The following is a 20,876-nucleotide window of genomic DNA, read 5'->3' as shown; positions in this document are numbered from 1 at the left end:
TCTGCACTCACCCCATCCGCCGGCCACCCCACTCGGGATAGGGTTCCCCTTGTCCTCACCTACCACCCCACCAGTCTCCAGGTCCAACATATAATTCTCCGTAACTTCTGCCACCTCCAACAGGATCCCACTACCAAGCACATCTTTCCCTCTCCCCCCCCCCTTCTGCTTTCTGCAGGGATCACTCCCTACTCGACTCCCTTGTCTACTCGTCCCCCCCCCCATCCCTTCCCACCAATCTCCCTCCTGGCACTTATCCTTGTAAGCGGAACAAGTGCTACACCTGCCCTTACATTTGCTCCCTCACCACCATTCAGGGCCCCAGACAGTCCTTCCAGGTGAGGCGACACTTCACCTGTGAGTCAGCTGGTGTGGTATACTGCGTCTGGTGCTCCCAGTGTGGCCTTTTATATATTGGTGAGACCCGACGCAGACTGGGAGACCATTTCACTGAACATCTATGCTCTGTCCGCCAGAGAAAGCAGGATCTCCCAGTGGCCACACATTTTAATTCCACATCCCATTCCCATTCTGATATGTCTATCCATGGCCTCCTCTACTGTCAAGATGAAGCCACACTCAGGTTGGAAGAACAACACTTTATATACCGGCTGGGTAGCCTCCAACCTGATGGCATGAACATTGACTTCTCTGACTTCCTTGAGAGTGAGAGTAAACATTGGATGGGCAAATTAGAGTAAACTTCCCAAAGAATCAGATAACTACCATTAAAGCTGCTTCTGTAAAACTCATCAAATCTGATAGGGGAACCAAATGGATGTTGTTACTGTCGTATCTACCAGTATCATTAGCTTGAAGCCTCTGATTGCAAACGAGTGTACTGGCTACAATCAGCTACAAGCGACACAATGACATCAAAAGGTTTCCAGGGATATAATGAAATGCTTCAGGCATGCTCTCAACTTAGAAATGTGAGAATTTGTGAGAATTTCAGACCCTAGCCTACGAGGAAGATCTACCAGAGAGGCATTTGGGAAAGGACTGAACAATACTTACTTCTCAGGGAGCATGTGAAGCCAAACTCATTAGTGCAAGTAGACAACAACAATGCAAATTATCCATCCACTAGTTCCTACCTCTAAAACCAACTTCCCTTCTGTAGCAGAATCTTCCCATCGTGCAGAGGATACATTAGTCAACCCAAAATTCACAGAACTCTAGTGAATGGAAGGCATCACCAATTCGGGGAAACATACTAAAAAGAATATGCAGTAAAATTAATGTTTATAATGTCTTTTGCATGCGCAGCAGCATCTGTTTTAGTTAAAGGCACATTGAAGAAAACCTCATGAGTTGGTGACCATAGTATGATAGAATTCATCCCGCAGTTTGAGAAGAAGAAGCTAAAATCAGATGTATCAGTGTTACAGTGGAGTAAAGGAAATTACACAGACAAGAGAGAGGAGCTGGCCAAAGTTGATTGGAAGCGGACACTGGCAGGGATGATGGCAGAAAAGCAATGGCTAATGTTTCTGGAGAAGCATAGGCAAGGAAGCATCCCAAAGATGAAGAAGAGTTCTGAAGGGAGGCTGAGGCAACTGTAGCTGACAAGGAGAGTCAAAGGCAGCATAAAAGCAAAAGAGATGGCATGTAATATAGGAAAATCTAGTGGGAAGATAGAGGATTGGGAAGCTTTTAGAACTGACAAGTAAATCAAAAAAGCTACACAGAGGGAAAAATGAAATATGAGCATAAGACAGCCAATAATATAAAAGACGATACAAAAAAAAATTTCAAATCTGTGAGGAGCTAAACAGAGACAAGACCACTGGAAATTGACACTAGAGAGATAGTAATGGGGGATGAAAAATGGCGGAGGAACTTAGTAAGTATTTTGCATCAGTCTTCACTTTGCAAGAGACTAGCAAAATGTCAGAAATTCAAGAGTGTTGGGGCAGAAGTGAGTGCTGTCGCTTTTAATAAGGAGAAGGAGCTTGGGAAGCTGAAAAGTCTGAAAATACAGTGGTACTAAAAAGTTTGTGAACTCTGTAGAATTTTCTATATTTCTGCATAAATATGACCTAAAGTGTAATCAGATCTTCACAGAAGTCCTAAAACAAGACAAAGAAAACCTAATAAAATAAATAACACAAGAACATTATACTTGTTCATTTATTTAATAAGAAAAATGATCCAATATTATATGTATTTGTTGGACCAAGTATGTGAACCTTTGGGATTTTGCCTCCTACAAAAGCTATTTGGAGTCATGTGTTCTAATCAATGAGATGAGATTGGAGATGTGGGTGTTAGAGGTGCCCTGCCCTATAAAAAAAAAACAGACAAAGTCAGGTTACTGACAGAGCCTACTGTTTTCAAGAATGGAACATTGTTCTCAATAAATAAATGAACAAGTATAATGTTTTTGTGTTATTTATTTAATTAATTGTGACGCATGGCCAAGCGGTTAGGGCATTGGACTAGTGATCAAGAAGACTCAGATCATCTACCAACCGTCACCAACTGAGACAAATCGGATAGAACCATCAATTCAACTTGGCGAAATAACCCTGGAAAATGTGGACCACTTTCCATATCTTGGAAGTCACCTCTCCTCCAATGTTGACCTTAATGACGAGATCCAACATTGTCTTAAATGCATTGGAACAGCTTTTGGATGTCTCCAAACAAGAGTCTTTCATGACCGTGACATCCAAACAGACACCAGAATGTTAGTGTACAAAGCAACGGTAATCCCAATGCTCCCGTATGCATTAGAAACCTGGACAACATACCGACAACATCTGAATGCACTTGAAAAGTTCCATCAATGCTGTCTTCGAAACATCTTAAGTATCAGCTGGGAAGATAGAAGAACCAACGTCAGCGTGCTAAATGAAGCAAAAACAACAAGCATTGAAGCCTATGTCATCAAGAACCAACTAAGATGGAGCAGCCGTGTTGCTCGGATGAAACACGAACATCTGCCGGAACAATTCTTCTACTCCCAGCTTAAAGAAGGCAAACGTAAAAGAGGCGGACAACAGAAGAGATTCAAAGACGTCTTAAAAGCCAACATGAAGAAATGTAACATCAACATCAACAATTGGGAAACCAATGCAAAGGGCAGGAAACTCTGGCAAGCCATCATCTGAGAAGGAACAGAAATGTTCGAAGCCAACAGATGTGCAGAATTGGAAGAAAAGAGAAGAAAATGGAAAGAGAGGCAGCAACAACCAAACCCCGATCTGACATCTGGAACTACCTGTCCTGAATGCGGAAGAACTTTCAAAGCCAAGATTGGACTCATAAGCCACTTGACAGCCCATAAATAGATCAACAGAACGAAGACCATCATCCTCGACCTCGAGGGATAGGCACAACGACGAGCAATCTGAAGGTCATGAGTTCGTGGCCAGCCGAGGCAGCGTGTTGTGTCCCTGAGCAAGGCACTTAACCACACATTGCTCCAGCCCATCCAGCTGAAAATGGGTACTGGCAAAATGTTGGGGGTTACCCTCGTGACAGACTGGCTTCCTATCTGGGGGGGGATGGGTAGGGGAGTGGAGTCTCGTACTCTCAGTCGCTTCACGCCATGGAAACCGGCATAGGCACCGGCCTGATGAGCCTATAAGGCTCGGGACAGACTTTAAACTTTAATTAATTGGCCTCTACCTATCTATTTTAACGATGCATGAAGATTTGCTCACATTTTTGGTCATATTTATGCAAAAATAGAGAACATTCTACAGGGTTCACAAACTTTCTAGCACCACTGTAGATAACTCACCAGGATCAAATGCACTGCAATGCAGGGTTCTGAAGGGGGTAGCTGAAGAGATTATAGAGGAATTAATAATGGTCTTAGAAGAATCACTTGATTCTGGAATGGTTCCTGAGGACTGGGAAATTGCGAATGTCTTTGAGAAACTCCAGTCTTTATGAAGGGAGGGAGGCAGAAGAAAGGAAATTATAGATCTGTTAGCCTGACTTCAGTGGTTGGAAAGATGTTAGAGTCTATTATTAAGGATAACGTTTCGGGGTATTTGGAAGCACATGATAAAATAGGCAAAATTGCATGGTTTTCTAAAGGCGAAATCTTGCCTAACCAATCTGTTGAAATTCTTTGAGGAAATAACAGGCAGGATAGACAGTTAAAGAGTCGTAGAGATATGCAGCACAGAAACAGGCCCTTCAGCTGATCTAGTTCGTGCTGAACCATTTAATCTGCCTACTCCCATCGACTTACACCATGAAAATAGCCTTCCATACCCTACCATCCATGTACCTATCCAATCTTCTCTTAAACATTGAAATCCAGCTCACATGCTTCACTTGCACTGGTAGTTTGTCCCACATTCTCATGAACTTCTGAGTGAAGAAATTTCCCCTCATGTTCGCCTCGAGCTATCTATAGATACTCTTTCAATAACCCTCATAATTTTGTATACTCTATCAAATCTCCAATCAACCTTCTACGTTTCAAGGAATTAAGTCCAAACCTATTCAGTCTCTCCATATAACTCACTTCCTCCAAACTCAGAAACATACTTGTAAATTTCTTCTCTATTCTTTCAACCTTATTTACATCTCTTCTGTAGATAAGTGACCAAAACTACACACAATCGTGCCATTTGATGATTGTACTGCCTTTCTTTTCTTTCTTGGTTTCATGGCTACCTGGAAAAGAAGAAGTTCAGAGTTGTATCCTTTGATAATAAATGAACCTTTGACCCTTGAACTCCTCAAATATCTCTGCAAAATTGGTTAGGTATGACTTACCACGTACAAAGCCATGCTGACTATCCGTATTCAGTCCATGTCTATCCAAATACTCATATATACAGTCCAATAACTTTACCTTCACCAGCCTGTAATTTCATGGGTAATTTTAAACAGTGGAACAACATTGACTATCCTCTGACTATCTTCTAATACCTCACCTGTTGCCACAGCCAGCTGTGCAGGCCAAGTCATTGGGTATCTTTAAGGTGGAGGTTGATAGACTCTTGACTAGGCAAGGAGTCAAAGGTTATGGGGAGAAGGCTGAAAAATGGGGTTGAGAGGGATAATAAATAAGCCATGTTGGACTAGTGGAGCAGACTCAATGGGCGGAATTTCCTAATCTGCTTCTAGGTCTTATGGGCTTATTTCTATTTCAATATCTATTTCTACTCTTTGTTTACTTCCAGGAGTTGTTAGCAGAATTTGATGCTGAGATGAGACATCGAGAACATGAGTTTACACTCCGAAGAGATGAAATGAATAATGTGGTACTTAGCAATAAATTGAAGGTTTGTTGAGAATTTTCATTGCCATTTTGATGGTATTCTGAGTTTTTCATTCTGTATGTGAACTATCATTGAAATACCTGTACATTCTGAAATTATTTCTAAATTGTTGAGCTTTTATGATCTCTAAAAAAAGTTCAGATAATATTTGGAAAAGTTTGGTGTATTGAATGAAGGTTTTGTTGCCTTGTTAAGTATGGCAGGGAAGTGAATATAATATTTGAAGGGTAGTTAGTACAATCAGAGGATGTGTTGAAAGATATGCTTCTAAAAGAAGAGGAAAGTAAAAGTTCAAATGGTGAAGTTGGTGGTTTCCATAAGATGCAGGGAAAATAGAAAACAAAGGTGTCTGTAGCTGAAAGAAAAGTTTAAATAGTAACAAGCCAAACATAGTAAGTTGTCACAGTTGAATCTACTACACAGCAGATCAGGGATACCACAAACTGATTCCAATGGTGTAGTCCAGGGCAATACTTGGTCTTGATATCTGGAGAAGCTTAGAATTTGAAAGCCAATTTGTGTAAAAATCCAGTGTTCAGAGAAATGTAAGTTTTGGGGTTTGGCAATAGGAATTTAAATTATACCTAACTAGTCACAAACTCTATTTAGTAACTCTTACTGTTCAAATAGAAATAGCTATAGTTTAACTCAAAAAGAATATTTCTGTGTTAACTGTTATAATTGACTATCACAGGTGAAACTTTTGTCAAAAGAGTTGGAGCTGCTCCAAGAAACAGGAACAAAGGCTGCAGAATCACTTCAGACAGCAGAGAAAACAAACCACCAAATGGCAAAACAACTTCAAAGAAAAGAATTTGAATTAAAAAATGTAATTGCCTTAAAAGATGCCAGGTAATGCATTGGTGAAAATGCTTCTTTAGTTTTGTTTTAGAAAATCTTTGAGATACGACTCTTATGTGGGGATGGGGGTGAGGGGGCAGGGGGGAAGGACATTCCTGAACCTTTGAGCTTGGTCCACATATATAGTGAAATACAGTTCCATTGAATTCACTAATCCACATTATCAGAAGAAGTAGTGTTTAAATCAAAGCCACTGTGTATGGATGCATAGTGTAAGCAACAGAAACCTAATTTCTAAAAAAATAACATTTTAGGTATCTCTGTATCCTTATAAAATGTCTTATTGATGTATAGTTGTAGTATAGTGGATGTACAGTAGTTTGCTGAATTTTGTTACTTGGTTATGTCTACAAAGTTAAAATGGGTGACATATGTGATGTAAGAAGATTAACACTGGCCTTTCACCTGGAGCTGTAGTCAAATAAAATTAAAGCTTAAAAGATTCAATAGGTTCAGACATTTTTGATTAGCTTCCGATGGGAATAGATTTACAACTTTTCCATACTTAACTGGAATTGGGAACCTCATTTAGAGAGGTCAGAGCATGTTTGTTGTGTTTCAGAAGTGTACACATTAATGAGACATAGTAGACTTGATGGTAACATAGAGCATAAAAATGTTCCATATCCTAACATCCCTAACGCTGATATTCCTAAAGTTCCTGGGGAATTAAATCAGTATGTAAGGTTCAATTTAGAATTAGATTAACAGAATCTTTTTGTTAATGTGTCTTACTGGGCCGAGTGGGAGTGAATTTTGAAAACATTAATTTTCCAGGGCTTACAAGGCAAGATTTTTTTGCCCATTCCCAAATGCTCATGAAAAGCTGGTGGTGAACTACTGCATGGAACTGCTGCAAATCATTGTCTGAACGTTGCTGGCAACGTTCAACTGTCTCAACTGAGTGGCTTACCAGGCCAAATGCCATAGAATCCTGTGGGACTGTGCAGTGCATTTACTGATTACTGTATTTACAGATGCTGTGGAATGGAGTGACTTTGGTCTAGGAGTTCAGTGCCCAATAAACCACACTCATCAAACAATGAGCAGATCACTAGTTGTTTTCTTTAAAATGGAAATAAGCCATAGAACTGGACCACATTACACTTACATAAAGTCTTTTTTTGCACTCAGCTTCCTTCAGTGCTGACTTAATCATTCACCCTCCTTGAATGCAGTTTTTCTGAATTAATGCCAAGTCTGCTGATCTTAATTAATAAGACAACATTAAAATAACTTATTAATTCATTTGTAGGAGGAGTCTGTCTACTAAGCCTAATTAGATTGACTACTGGCGGAGATTAAACTGCTATCACTCTGCAATAATACAGCCCAAGGATTTATTAATGACAATGCAAGAATATTTATTATTTTGATTTCAGTGTTTAGAAGTATAATGCAACCTGACATCACTGTGTAATCTGCAAGCTTAATTCCACATATTTCCAGCCATATCAATAATCTATAAGCTGATGATCCACTGAGGAATTTCTGGTTTCTAAGACCATAAGACACAGGAGTAGAATTAGGCCATTCAACAATTAAACTGGCTCTGCTAATCCATCATGGCTGATTTTTATCCCCCATAATCCCATTCTCCTAGTTTGACACCCTTACTAATCAAGAACCTATCAATCTCTGCTTTAAATATATTCAGTGACTTGGTCTCCAAGCCATCCATGGCAATGAATTTCACAGATTTACCACCCTCTGTGTAAAGCAATTTCTTCTCATCTCCGTTCTAAAGAGATGTCCTTATATTCTGATACAAGGTCTTAGCACACTGGTCTTAGACTCTCACACTGCAGGAAACATCTTCTCCATGTTCATTCCATCTGGGTGTTTCAATATTAGATAGGTTTCAAGAAGATCCCCCCTTGATTTTTCTAAGCTCCTGTGACTACAGTCCCAGATTCATTAAAGGCTCCTCATTTGTTAACCCTTTCATTCCTGAGATCATTCTTGTGAACCTCCTCTGGACCCTCTATAATGCCAGCCTTCTGAAAATCCAAATAAATAACATCCACTTACTCTCCTTTATCTATCCTGCCTGTGTTTCTTCAAAGAATTCCAACAGATTTGTCGGACAAGAGTTTCCCTTAAAGAAATCATGCTGACTTCAGCCTATTTTATCATATGCCTTAAAGAAGCCCAAGACCTCATTCTTAGTAATGGACTCCAACATCTTCCCAATGCTGCCTGCCTACAACTTCCTGTCTTTTGTCTCCCTTGCTTCTTAAGGAGTGGACTGACATTTGCAATTTTCCAATCCTGTGGAACTAGCCAGGCAATCCCTTCCTAACTATAGTTCCTCTCTCAGAGGCTAGTCAGTAAACACCTTTTGGTGACTGTCTGGGTCATCCCTGCCTGACTTCAGTGACTTTGCTGACAGGCTGTCTTTTATGGCCAAGCTTTGCCTGCTCCTTTCATTGTCTTCAGTCTCCACTTTGACATATTGATCTCCAAGCAGGGTCTGCAGAGTCCAACTAACCTTCCAATGTAGCCACAGGCTGAAAATACTGCTTGTCCCATCATCCCCTTGCCTTATGCAAGAATGTAGTTCTGTCTTAGGAGGCAAAAGTTTAAGGGTAACATGAGGGGGAATTTCTTTACTCAGAGAGTGGTAGCTGTGTGGAACGAGCTTCCAGTAGAAGTGGTAGAGGCAGGTTCGGTATTGTCATTTAAAGTAAAATTGGATAGCTATATGGACAGGAAAGGAATAGAGGGTTATGGGCTGAGTGCAGGCCAGTGGGACTAGGTGAAAGCAAGCGTTCGGCAGGGACTAGAAAGGCCGAGATGGCCTGTTTCCATGCTGTAATTGTTATATGGTTATATGGTCTATATCATCTTTATTTATCTTGTGTCAGCCTTACATTATGACAGAACTGCACAGAAGTTACATTCCTTGTCATGAAATATGTCAGGTGACTGCTTGTCTGTCTACAAACATCCCATTTTGCTCCCTGTTAATCCTTTCTATACTTTATCTCAATCCTGTTCACTAGTTGGAAATCCACGAGAGAACCAGCTTGCAGTTATTAGGAAATATCAATCTGTTTGTGTTTGATGCAAAGATCTTTTTTATGGGATGAGATCTGAGATATACAAAGCAGACAAATGAGTTAAGCATTAAGACTTCCAAAGGCTTTTGTTGGATCAATCTAGACTTTCAGGAGCCAAATTTGTGACTTTACTGTGAATATCTTGAGTCTTATATACAATAAAACCACAAAGGATTAGAGATAAGTATATATAAATATAATTAAAGTTAAGCAAATACACCCCCACCCTTCTGCATTCACTTCAACTCACATTTCACACTTTAGAAATACATTGCAGAATTCTTTGAATCTTTGCATCAAGCTGGAATGGTAAGGTTTGGCTACTTTTGTGTGTTTAGAACTAAAATTTGCCTTAATATATGGCCTCTTGTCCTTTGTTGGTATAATTAAACACTTATTTGCTTCAGGTTTGACTTCCATTACCTTTTTTCAATTACATTTAATCTTTTGGCTAGTTGTTGTATATTTTGTAGATACATGTTATATAATCTGTATACAGAGTTGAAAATGTTGCAAGGTAACATGTTGCCCAGGTAACACGAACTACAATTTTTATTTTGTTATTCTCTGACAAGGTAGAAACAAATGTTCTGATTTTCTTGTAAACTGGAAGTTGAAGATACCTCCGAGTTAGTGCGGAATATAGTAAATTCTGAGTTTCTCATTATCTGTTTATCAGGATAAAGGAACTTGAGGACAAAATAAACAGAATGAAAGTTAGCTTGAAAAATGAAGAGGAAATGTTCCAACGAAAGTAAGTAAATTTATTAAAAGTAAATTTTCCTAAAATATACTTTAACATTAGGTCAGGTACAGAACGTTATCAGAATAGCTCAGAAGCATTCACAAGATAAGAGACTGCATTTTTGAATATGCCAAAATTGTTAGAAAACTTTCTCTATTTCAATTAAAACTTCAAATATTCTGGTTAAGTACCCTGTAATTTAAGAAAGTCAGCATGTTGAGGCAACACATTAATAGGGCCTTTTTTTAATCAACAAGTTGGAAATTTCATTCAAATACATTGGTAAGTAAGTCTACGGTAAGTCATTAAATGTAGATACTGCACCTTTGAATGCCCAATACTGACACAGATTCCGCTAGTAACAGGCTGCCAACCTGATAAAGGTACATTTGTTTCTGTCAATACCAATTTCTATCCCATGCAACCTTTGACACTAATTGACTATACTCTTCCCACCCTGTCTCCTGTAAAAATGCTATTCGATTTTCTCAGTTTCTTCGTCTTCACTGCATGTGTTCCCAGAATGCAGCTTTCCTTTCCAGAATATCAGAGATTTCCTCCTCCTTCAAACAATGAATCTCCTTTCCTTCACTATCGATGCTGCCTTCATCCACATCTCCTTCATTTCCTAAATGTTTATGCTCACCCCCATCTTCACGCTGCCTTAACAGTGATAGAGTTCCCTATGCCTTTACCTAACAACCCATGAGCCTCCCCATCCAACACATCATCCTCCTTAACTTCCATCTCCAAAGGGATCCCACCAGCAACACATCATTATGTCGCTCCTTCTCTCCGCTTTCCAGAGGGATCGCTCCCTCTGTGACTCCCTTGTCCATTCACCCTTTCCCATTAATCTCCCTTCCGACACTTAACCCTGCATGTGGCCAAAGTGTGACACCTGCCCATTCACTTCCTCACTCACCTCCATTCAGGGCCCTAAACAGTCCTTCCACGTGAGGCAACACTTCACCGGTGAATCTGCTGGGGTTGTCCATAGTGTCTGGTACGCCTGATGCGCCCTCCTCTACATTGGTGAGACCCATCAGAAATTGGGGAACCGTGTTGTTGTGCACCTCTGCTCCATCCACCAAAAGTGGAACTTTCTGGTGGCCAAAGATTTTAATTCCAATTCCCATTTCCACTGCGACATGCCGGTCCATGGCTTCCTCTTATGCCAAGATGTGGCCACCGTCAGGGTGGAGGAGCAATGCCTTATATTCTGTCTGGGTAGCCTCCAACCTAATGGCATGAATATCGATTTCTCCTTCCAGTAAAAAAAATCTTCACTCTCCCCTCTTCTTATATTCTCCCCTCTGGATTCTTACCTCTTCTTACCTGCCTATCAACTCCCCCGGGTCCCCTTCTCCTTCCCTCTCTCCTATGGTCCACTCCCCTCTCTCATCAGATTCCTTCTTCTCCAGTCTTGATCTTTCCAACCCACCTGGCTTCTCCTATCACCTGCAAGCTACCTTCCTTCCCCTCTTGCTACCTTTTAATTCTGGCATCTTCCTCCTTCCTTTTCAGCCCTGAAGAAGGGTGTCGGCCCAAAACATCGACTGTTTATTCAGTTCCATAAATGCTGCCTGATCTGCTGAGTTCCTCCAGCATTTTGTGTGTGTTGCTTTTCTCACTTTTTTTGTGATATCTTATCCAGTAACCTATGAAATACAAATACAAATACTTCATAAAGAACAGATTAATTATTCAGAATCAGAATTAGGTTTATTATTACCGGCATGTGTCGTGAAATTTGTTAACTTAGCAGCAGCTGTACAATGCAATACATGATAATATAGAAAGAAAAATAACATAAATAAATAAGTATATCAATTACAGTAAATATATATATATGTGTGTGTGTGTATGTGTGTGTGTGTGTGTATATATTGGATGGATTAAAATAGTGCAAAAACAGAAATAATATATATTTTAAAAATGTGAGGTAGCGTTCATGGGTTCAATGTCCATTTATGAATCAGATGGCAAAGGAAAAGAAGCTGTTCATCATTCACTGAGTGAGTGCCTTCAGGCTTCTGTACCTCCGTCCTGATGGCAGCAATGCGAAGGGGCATTCCCTAGGTGATGGAGGTCCTTAATAATGGACGTCGCCTTTCTGAGGCACCTCTCCTTGAAGATATCTTGGGTACTGTGGCGGCTGGTACACAAGATAGAGTTGACTAACTTTACAATTTTTTGTAGCTCCTTTCGGTCCTGTGCAGTGCCCCCCCCCCCCCCATACCAGACAGTGATGCAGCTTATCACAATGCTGTTCACAGTACATCTATAGAAGTTTTCGAGTGTTATAGTTGACAAACCAAATCTCTTCAAATTCCCAATGAAATAAGGCCATTGTCTTGCCTTCTTTATAGCTGCATTGATATATTGGGACCAGGTTAGATCCTCAGAGATCTTGACACCCAGGAACTTGAAATTGCTCACTCTCTTCACTTCTGATCCCTCTATGAGGATTGGTTTGGTGTTCCATCGTCTTACCCTTCCTGAAGTCCACAATCAGTTCTTTTGTCTTACTGACATTGGGTACAAGGTTGTTGCTGCAATACCACTCAACTAGCTGGATTAATATTTTAGTATTGAGTACCTGTTTCATTTCCTCAGTAATAAATTCTAGTGTTTTACCAGCAACTGATATCCAGTTAACTGGCCAGCAGTTCCCTATTTTCTTTCTTCCTTCTTTGTTAAATAACTGAAATACTTGTCACATTCCAATCTGTTGGGACAGTTTCAAAACAACGGAAGTTTTGAAGCATTATCACTAATATGTCCACCAGCAGTAGAGTACCCTCTGATGCGGGCTAAGAGATTCAAGTTACTGACTGGCTTTCATTCTTCCTATTTTTCTAGTACTTTCCTTTTTAGATATATTCATTATTTTAAAATTCCATACTATTATTACTGCACCTCTGTATTCTTGTAAATTTATTATAACCTCTATATTGACCATGAAGCCTTCTAAATATTTATGGCTCAGCTATTTATGGCTTAACTAACTGAACTACTTGGAGGGCTCCAATTATAAATAATTTGTTGCCAACAAAAATTGGAAGGATCTTAGTGATCACTATTTAAGGCACCAAGAGAGAAAACGAAGTGCTTGTCAAAATGAGTGAAATGAAACCTGAAGTGATTTTATATATAGAGAGGTATTTCACGCAGTTCCAAGGTCAACGTGAATTTTGTATTTCCATCAGCTGGCAACTTTACTATCTCCCTTTAAGTATTGAAAAGTACTTTTATGTAGAGACTTAAAGAGTAAAGAAAATCTTCAAAATACTTATCAACCTCATAATGTATACATATCCATTTATTTGTAAGATATAGTTATCACACCAGAGCTATATAGATTATTTCAATGGATGTCAGTTTAACTTTCTTACATCTTATTTTGGAAGAAATAAGGAGAATTATATCCTGATCCTCATATCCTTAAAAATGGGTTCAAATATTTCACAGCTTATTTAGGTCATGGCCCGGGATACAGATAAATATTTAAATATAAAAATTGAAAGTGCTGGTCTTGCTCAACAGCACAGGCAGCATCAATAGAGACAGAAATAGAAATGATGTTTTAGGTCAGTCATGTTTTATCCAAACCTGTTTCGATATTAAATCAAAGATAACTTGTTTTGGTTTAAGGAAACTGTGATAGCCATGCATGGGAAGGATTTTAATGTTCCTTTGTAAATAGTACCTTGGGATATTTTACATTCACCTGAAAAGCAGTGTGTGCATTTAACATTTCATTAGAAAAAAACATACTTTGGACAAGCAAGCTCCTGACGTTGCAGTGTCAGGCCAGATTCTTTGCTCAAAATGCCCCAGAATTTGCTGTCTAAGAGTGGAGTTGAAAGCTTATGCAGTTTTAAATCCTGTAGCTCGATATTGGACTGTAAATACTGCATGCTACATTTATCAGGAACTTTTCTTTCAGACCACAATTACATTGCTGCACTTGAATGATCTGTTATAGTATTTTTTAAGCAAAGCTATTTTTTTTTTACTTTCAGCAAGTTGATACAAAAGTACAAGGAGAAAGAGCAAAATCAAGTAGGTTATATTACATGATAACGCATATATCTTCAAATTAACTTCTGAAACTGAAGGTACTGCAATTCAATAGAAGGCCTGGATTACAACTCTTCAGGTTTCTTTGACCCAGCAATAGTCTTTCTTTGAGAGACCCTGTGCAAGCACTGGCACATTCATAGAGACCCAGTATCTCCCTGTTACCCTCTTCAACTAAGGAACCTTGACCAAATTGTTAAAAACTGTCAAATATCAAAATGTAAGTAATGATATAATTAGCAAGTTGTTTCGGAAGAAGCTAAAGAAATTCTGATTTTTATGGTACCTGCAATTTTAAAGATATCAAAGCCTTGTACAACTTAATGAATACTTTTGAATTGTGGTCACTGTTGTAATTCAGGAAATATAAGCTGTAAAAATATACCAGCAAGTTTCCATCAGGTACAAGTAAATAATGCTCAGGTCATCTACCTTGTGTAGTGTTTCTACATTCATTACATTCCTTCCATCTGTGCTTGCAAGCAGAGTATGGGCATTTACACTACAAATTTGACATTAAATAAACTCTTACAACTTGTACATTTGAAGTTTTACAGAATATTTTGTCCTGACAAAAGGTATTGGTTTTGAAGTTTTGATATTAGAAAAGATATGGAAAAGCACATTGAAGTGGATGATATTTAAATTAATTGGCTTGTTGCCTACCTTATTAGTGATTTCTGAATCTTAACATGATAATGCTCTGCTAGATGTATATTTTTTCCTTTACCAGCAGAGATTAGATGCCATCCTTGTGAACACTAGCTTCTGTTATGGACTCACATACCCTTCCTATTTTAAAATTTGATGACAGCATTTATTACTGGATAGTCTGAGTTGTTCTATGTGTTTATAAATGAGATTTATAGTGCATTTGCTGGTGTGGTAGCATGGCAAGAATACAGGGACCAATATTCTGACTAAAATGACTTATAGTGGACTGAAATGTTTGAGCATATAGACATTAAGAAAGAGGATGTGCTGGAGCTTTTGAAAAGCATTAAGTTAGATAAGTCACCGGTACTGAATGAAATATGCCCCAGGCTACTGTGGGAAGCGAGGGAGGAGATTGCTAAGCCTCTTGCGATGATCTTTGCATCATCAATAGGGACGGGAGAAGTACCAGAGGACTGGAGGGTTGCAAATGTTATTCCCTTGTGCAAGAAAGGGAGTAGAGATAACTCAATGAGTCTGACTTCAGTGGTAGGCAAGTTGTTGGAGAAGATCCTGAGAGGCAGGAATTATAAGCATTTGGAGAGACATAATCTGATTAGGGATAGTCAGCTTGGCTTTGTTAAGGGCAGGTCATGCCTTATAAGCCTGTTTGAATTCTTTGAGGATGTAACAAGTCACATTGATAAAGGAAAAGCAGTGGTTGTAATGTATATGGATTTCAGTAAGGCATTTGATAAGTTTCCCCATACAAGGCTCTTTCAGAAAGTAAGGAGGCATGGGATTCAAGGAGACCTTGCTTTGTGGATCCAGAATTGGCTTGCCCACAGAAGGCAAAGGCTGGTTGTAGTTGTTTTGAATTCTGCATGGAGGTTGGTGACCAGTGGTGTTCTGAAGGGATCTGTTCTGGGACCCCTCCTCTTTGTGACTTTTATAAGTGACCTGGATGAAGAAGTAGAAAGATGGGTTAGTAAGTTTGCTGATGACACAAAGGTTGGGAACGTGTGGATAGTCTGGGTTGTTAGAGCTTACAGCAGGACATTCGGTAGGATGCAGAACTGAGCTGAGAAGTGGCAGATGAACTTCAACTTAGATAAGCATGAAGTGGTTTATTTTGGTAGGTCAAATTTGAAGACATAATATTAATGGTAAGACTCTTGGCAGTGTGGAGGATCTGAGAGATCTTGGGGTCCGTGTCTATAGGACTCTCAAAGCTGCTGTGCAGGTTGACAGTGTTGTTAAGAAGGCATATGGTGTGTTGACATTCATCAGCTGTGGGATTGTGTTCAAGAGCCATGAGGTAATGTTACAGCTATATAGGACCTTGGTCAGACCCCACTTGTTCAGTTTTGGTCACCTCACTACAGCAAGAATGTGGATACTATAGAGAGAGGGTGCAGAGGGGATTGGCAAGGATGTTGCCTGGATTGGAGGTTGAGTGAACTTGGCCTTTTCTTCTTAGAGAGACAGAGGATGAGAGATGACTTAATAGAGGTGTATAAAATGAGAGGCATTGATTGTGTGGATAGTCAGAGGCTTTTTCCCAGGGCTGAAATAGCTAACATGAGGGGCCATAGTTTCAAGGTGCTTGGAAATAGATACCAAGGGGACGTCAGGGGTAAGTTTTTCACACTGAGAGTGGTGAGTATGTGGAATGCACTGCTGGCAGTGGTGGTGGAAACAAATGCAATAGGGTTTTTAAAGAGCCTCTTAGATAGGTACATGGAGCTTAGAAAAATGGAGGGCTATCCGGTAGGGAAATTCTAGGCAGTTTCTAGAGTAGGTTTCATGGTTGGCACAACATAGTGGGCCGAAGGTTTCTATATTCTATGTTCTAAAACATTAGAGTTTAAAATATCAAGCAATGTACTTACTTAGTCCTTCCAGAGGAATTGCAGTCATGTACTGCTAGGAAGCCATTCTTCTGTAACATTCAGGTCTCTTCCTTTAGACCTTAGTTTTACCATTGTTCTAAAAATAGAACCATGCTATGGTGCAACACTATTAGTCATACCAGATGTGCATGTACACTTTTTTCCCAGAATAGCAGACTAAAAGAAATGAGATGATATTTTTGAACCAAGCATCAGGCCTCCCACATAAGCCAAGAAGCTTAAGATTCAAGTTCAGATGCACTTGGTGTTATAGAAATTAAATGAGCAATCTGTAAAGGGCAACCTGACTATAGAATCTCAAATAGTGGGGCTGTTCTTCCAATTCTCACCCCCATCAATATATTCAACATCCCAACCCCAAACAACTCATCTATTATCACTCATCTGTGAAGCCCACCATCTTGAAGTAGTGGAATGCTTGGCTCTTCTTACTATACAAATCATAAAACTTGAGAAGAGAATTTTGTATTTTCAGAAGTGAGGCTTAAACAGAACTGCTGGGTTTAGTCATTTGTTTCTGTCAGAGTAATCTCCATGTGCAAGTGTTTACACGCTCTCATGTATACTTTGAGATCAATCAGTGAGGAGAATGGTATATGTAATCGGCATCAAGTAAAATCAAGTATATCACAGGATAATGTAACTGAATAGTGTTTCCAGGTTATTTTTCAAACTCTCCTATATTAATTTCCATAATGGATCAATAAGTAAATAACTAGAACTTTTATTTGCATAGAATATTTAACATAGCTAAAAAATTCAAGAAATACACTGAACCACAAAAGGACATACTAACAAGATATTGATGTAAGAGATAGCTATTAAGGAACATTTTAAAGGATAGAAAGCAGATTGAAGTTTAAAATTTTGGTCATCATAGTCACATTCACTATTCATTAAAATAAGGGATTAAAAGTGTGGAGATTCATTCAAGAATTTGGAGAAGGTTTTGGAGATGCTAATTTAGCAGCTATTCTCCATGACAAAAGGCATCTTTTCTGTGATAGTTGTTGGGATGCAGTATTCCAGTGACTTTAGGAAAGCTTTGGATTGTGTTTTTCTCGTGCAGAGTTCCTCTTATCACTGGACAAATTGGAAGATATTTTTGATTATTCATAATTGAATAATTTAATGATTAGTTCATTATATTTAAAAGGTCGCATCTTTCTTTAGACATTCTGAACTGGATCGTCTTGCTCGTGAGAGAGATGCAAAACTTGCTACTGTAAAGCAAGTACACACAGAACAGATAAGGGAACTGAACAATAAGATACGTGATTTACAGATCAGCTTGGAGACGGTTGAAATGGAAAAACGGCGAATGGAATGGAGCCATATAGATGCCACAAAAGAGAAGGAGGATGTTATTGGGAAGTAAGTTACATTAAGCGGAATCATACTGGGCCAGGCCCCTGCCTTATAGAATTTTACCTGGAATGGCATACCTAGATGCCACAGATTTCTATCAGTTTCTTCACATTTATAATGGCACTAATAGTTTTCCATTATTACATTGCAAATTTCTTGCTATTATTTAGGTTTCAGTCACATTGCATGCCCAGCTGTGTTTTACTTTCCCATGATCAATTGAAAGTACTAAATTGATTGCTGATTTTTCATTGAAGCTTTATATGGCAATAAAACTCTTGCAAAACAATTAAGTGGCAGGTTTTATAGTATGAAATGCAGATTGCACTGTGATATAATGGATCCAGGATAATGAATCTCAAAAAGCTAAACAAATTGCCAAACTAGGTCCTATAAACAATCGGGTCCAGAATTGAAAGCTAATTTTTATCAGGTGCAATTGCTGAACAAGTTATTGCTGCTTAAACCTCAGATGTATGCCTAAATTTGACCTATGAATGATTGTAATGCCAATTACAATGTGGCTTATATTTCCTAAAACAGTAGAAGTCTATTATTGGATACTCTATTATTAGAAACAAATTGAGTAGTTGTTCAGGAATGGTTTATTCTATATGCACCTATGTGAAATGCTTGATAAAAACACTTGTGTTCAACATGTCAGGCAAAATCTGTGGCAAGAGAATCTGAATTAATATTTAGGCTCAAATTTTCATCATAACCAGGCTACGAGAAAACCAAATTTATAATGAGCTTTAGGGAGGGCTGGATAGGACAAAGGGAACCTAAAAATCAAAGGAAGAAAGCTGGAAATGGCCAATAGATCAGGCAATGTTTGCAGAAAGGGAATTAATTGAGTAAGTACTACATTTAGATGACTACAGTAGAACCACAAGGTTCATCAATTTTAAGGAACTTTTTTTCTCTTAGCATCAGACTCCAGGTGAGTATTTCAATCATTTTATTTCCAGTTTCAGGTTCATCAACCAGTCGAATGTGCATATAACAGATATAACATGAGTACTAGTTTGTACTAGTCACTCTGCAAGTACCCTTATTAATCTTTTAACCAGACAATTCCATAAACATTAAAAGTACTTCAACAACCTGACCTCACTCTATAGAGGGATCCCTCCCCCATTTTCTATTTCTGTGGGAACGTATATGACTTAATGTAAGATTGCATAAACAACATCATATTTATTTTCTGTGTTCCTGGGAGGGGAATCCAGTAGTCCCTGTTGCAAAGTGACAGTAAACAGATGAATATTAGGTGTATATTTTCAAATACTTGATACTCTATGAAGACAAACTCCCTGATCATTAGAGTGTGTGGAATCCCACCAGTATGTGTTTGTGTTAAGAAGAGATGTTAGAAATTCTAAGCAAATCATTTACAATCCATTTATCTCTAACATCTTGAATCACTTGTTTTTGGCACCTTGTGTGTGGATTACTCACAGACCCTTTGCACTTAACTTCATTCTGTCAAAAATAATATTTAAAACCAAAATTAATGACATTTTTTAAAAAAACAACTTTATATCTACGTTCACCTCAACCCTTCCTCTCCCACCTCCTCCCCCCACACACACGCAGCTTACAATTATGCAAACTCGGTACAATAGATGTCAGTTTCGGTTGGAAGCTGCTGAGACTAATTTTTCACGTACAAAAAAGTTTTCTGAAGACCTTTGTGTAAATCTGTATTCAGGATCGTAATTAGGAGAGCACATTCTAATAAACGTAATAATTGTGAGCAGTTTGCTGAACAACAGAACTGTCCAGTTATTAATAAAACCAGGACATGCTATCACAGGGTGAAATAGAACAGAATGAGCATTCATTAATTTTAATCAAGTTAGGATTCCTTCTAAGTGCACATAATCAGTGAAAAGAAAATTAGGGCAGAACAGTATTAAAACAAAATCCGTTTAGTGGTATAATTGTTGTTGCCACTGAAAGAGCACTGTAGAACATTTATTAATGCATCATTATGCATTTCATCTCACAGTGGCTTGAAGGTGGCCTGATTGATTTGTTTTGTAACAGGCCTGCGAAATATTCTGGGTTTTGGCTTTTTGTTTCTCCAGATTGCGTGGCGAGCTTTCTACAATGAAAGTCGGGTGGGATGGTCACATTGCACAGATCTCCAAAGAGACCGTTGCTAAGGACGTACAAATTAAAACGTTACAGGAGCAGGATTCAAAGTTGAGGGCTGAAATGGCACGGCACAAAGAGGATGTGGAAAAGTAAGCTGTATTGTGTTTTAGCTGTAATATGCTTCATCTTCCTCACTTGAAGTGAAGGATGCTTAACTTTTTGAAATACTCGCAGTTCTAGTTGAAACATTGGAATTAGAATTTCTATTCCATTAAGGACTAATTGAAATATGAAATTAATGCTTCTTTTGTAAAGAATAAACTGATCAAAGTTATCACAATTTTCAGGACAACTTGCATATCACAGTTGGAGATTTTATTTTTAAGAGCTCTGAGACTGTTAAAGTGCCACAGAGTTGGGATATGTTGCATCATAAAATGTGGAAAAATATGAACAGCTCTTACTTATGGAGTGACAACAATGAAACTGCAATTGGTGAAACAGACATGTAATCTAGAATGATGTGAACACATTGTGGGAGACAAGCTTTTTTATTTCTCATGGTTCATTTTGACATAAAAGTTCAAATTCAAGTTCAGATTATTGTCATTCAATCATACACATGTGTACCACCAAACAAAAAGAAGACCAATTCAGCTTATTGAACCTATGCCAGCTGAAAGAGCAATCAGTCATTCTCATTTCCCACTTATTTTCTTGTAACATCCCTCACATACACATCAAATCCCCACCCATCTACGCCACAGGTAATTTACAGCAGCCAATTAAACTTCTGGAGGGTGTGGGAGGAAGCCACAGAACTTGACAGAAA

The 20,876-nt window shown here is 38.7% G+C and overlaps 1 protein-coding gene across 7 annotated transcripts in view; it reads left to right on the top strand.

Moving 5' to 3' along the window:
- Positions 1-20,876, top strand: part of ccdc57 (coiled-coil domain containing 57) — a 164,619-nt gene that overhangs the window by 53,104 nt on the left and 90,639 nt on the right. For all 7 annotated transcript variants that reach the window (XM_059948591.1, XM_059948590.1, XM_059948587.1 and 4 more), the window contains 5 exons: positions 5,154-5,255; positions 5,947-6,104; positions 9,855-9,929; positions 17,747-17,947; positions 20,035-20,193. In XM_059948591.1, the coding sequence (XP_059804574.1) occupies positions 5,154-5,255; positions 5,947-6,104; positions 9,855-9,929; positions 17,747-17,947; positions 20,035-20,193 (695 nt within the window). The remainder of the gene's footprint in view (positions 1-5,153; positions 5,256-5,946; positions 6,105-9,854; positions 9,930-17,746; positions 17,948-20,034; positions 20,194-20,876) is intronic.

The sequence above is a fragment of the Hypanus sabinus genome, chromosome 23 (genome assembly GCF_030144855.1).
Source record: "Hypanus sabinus isolate sHypSab1 chromosome 23, sHypSab1.hap1, whole genome shotgun sequence".
Classification (NCBI taxonomy): Eukaryota; Metazoa; Chordata; class Chondrichthyes; order Myliobatiformes; family Dasyatidae; genus Hypanus; species Hypanus sabinus.
Note: the sequence above shows the minus strand (reverse complement) of the source record. Positions and strands in the feature narration are given on the sequence as shown.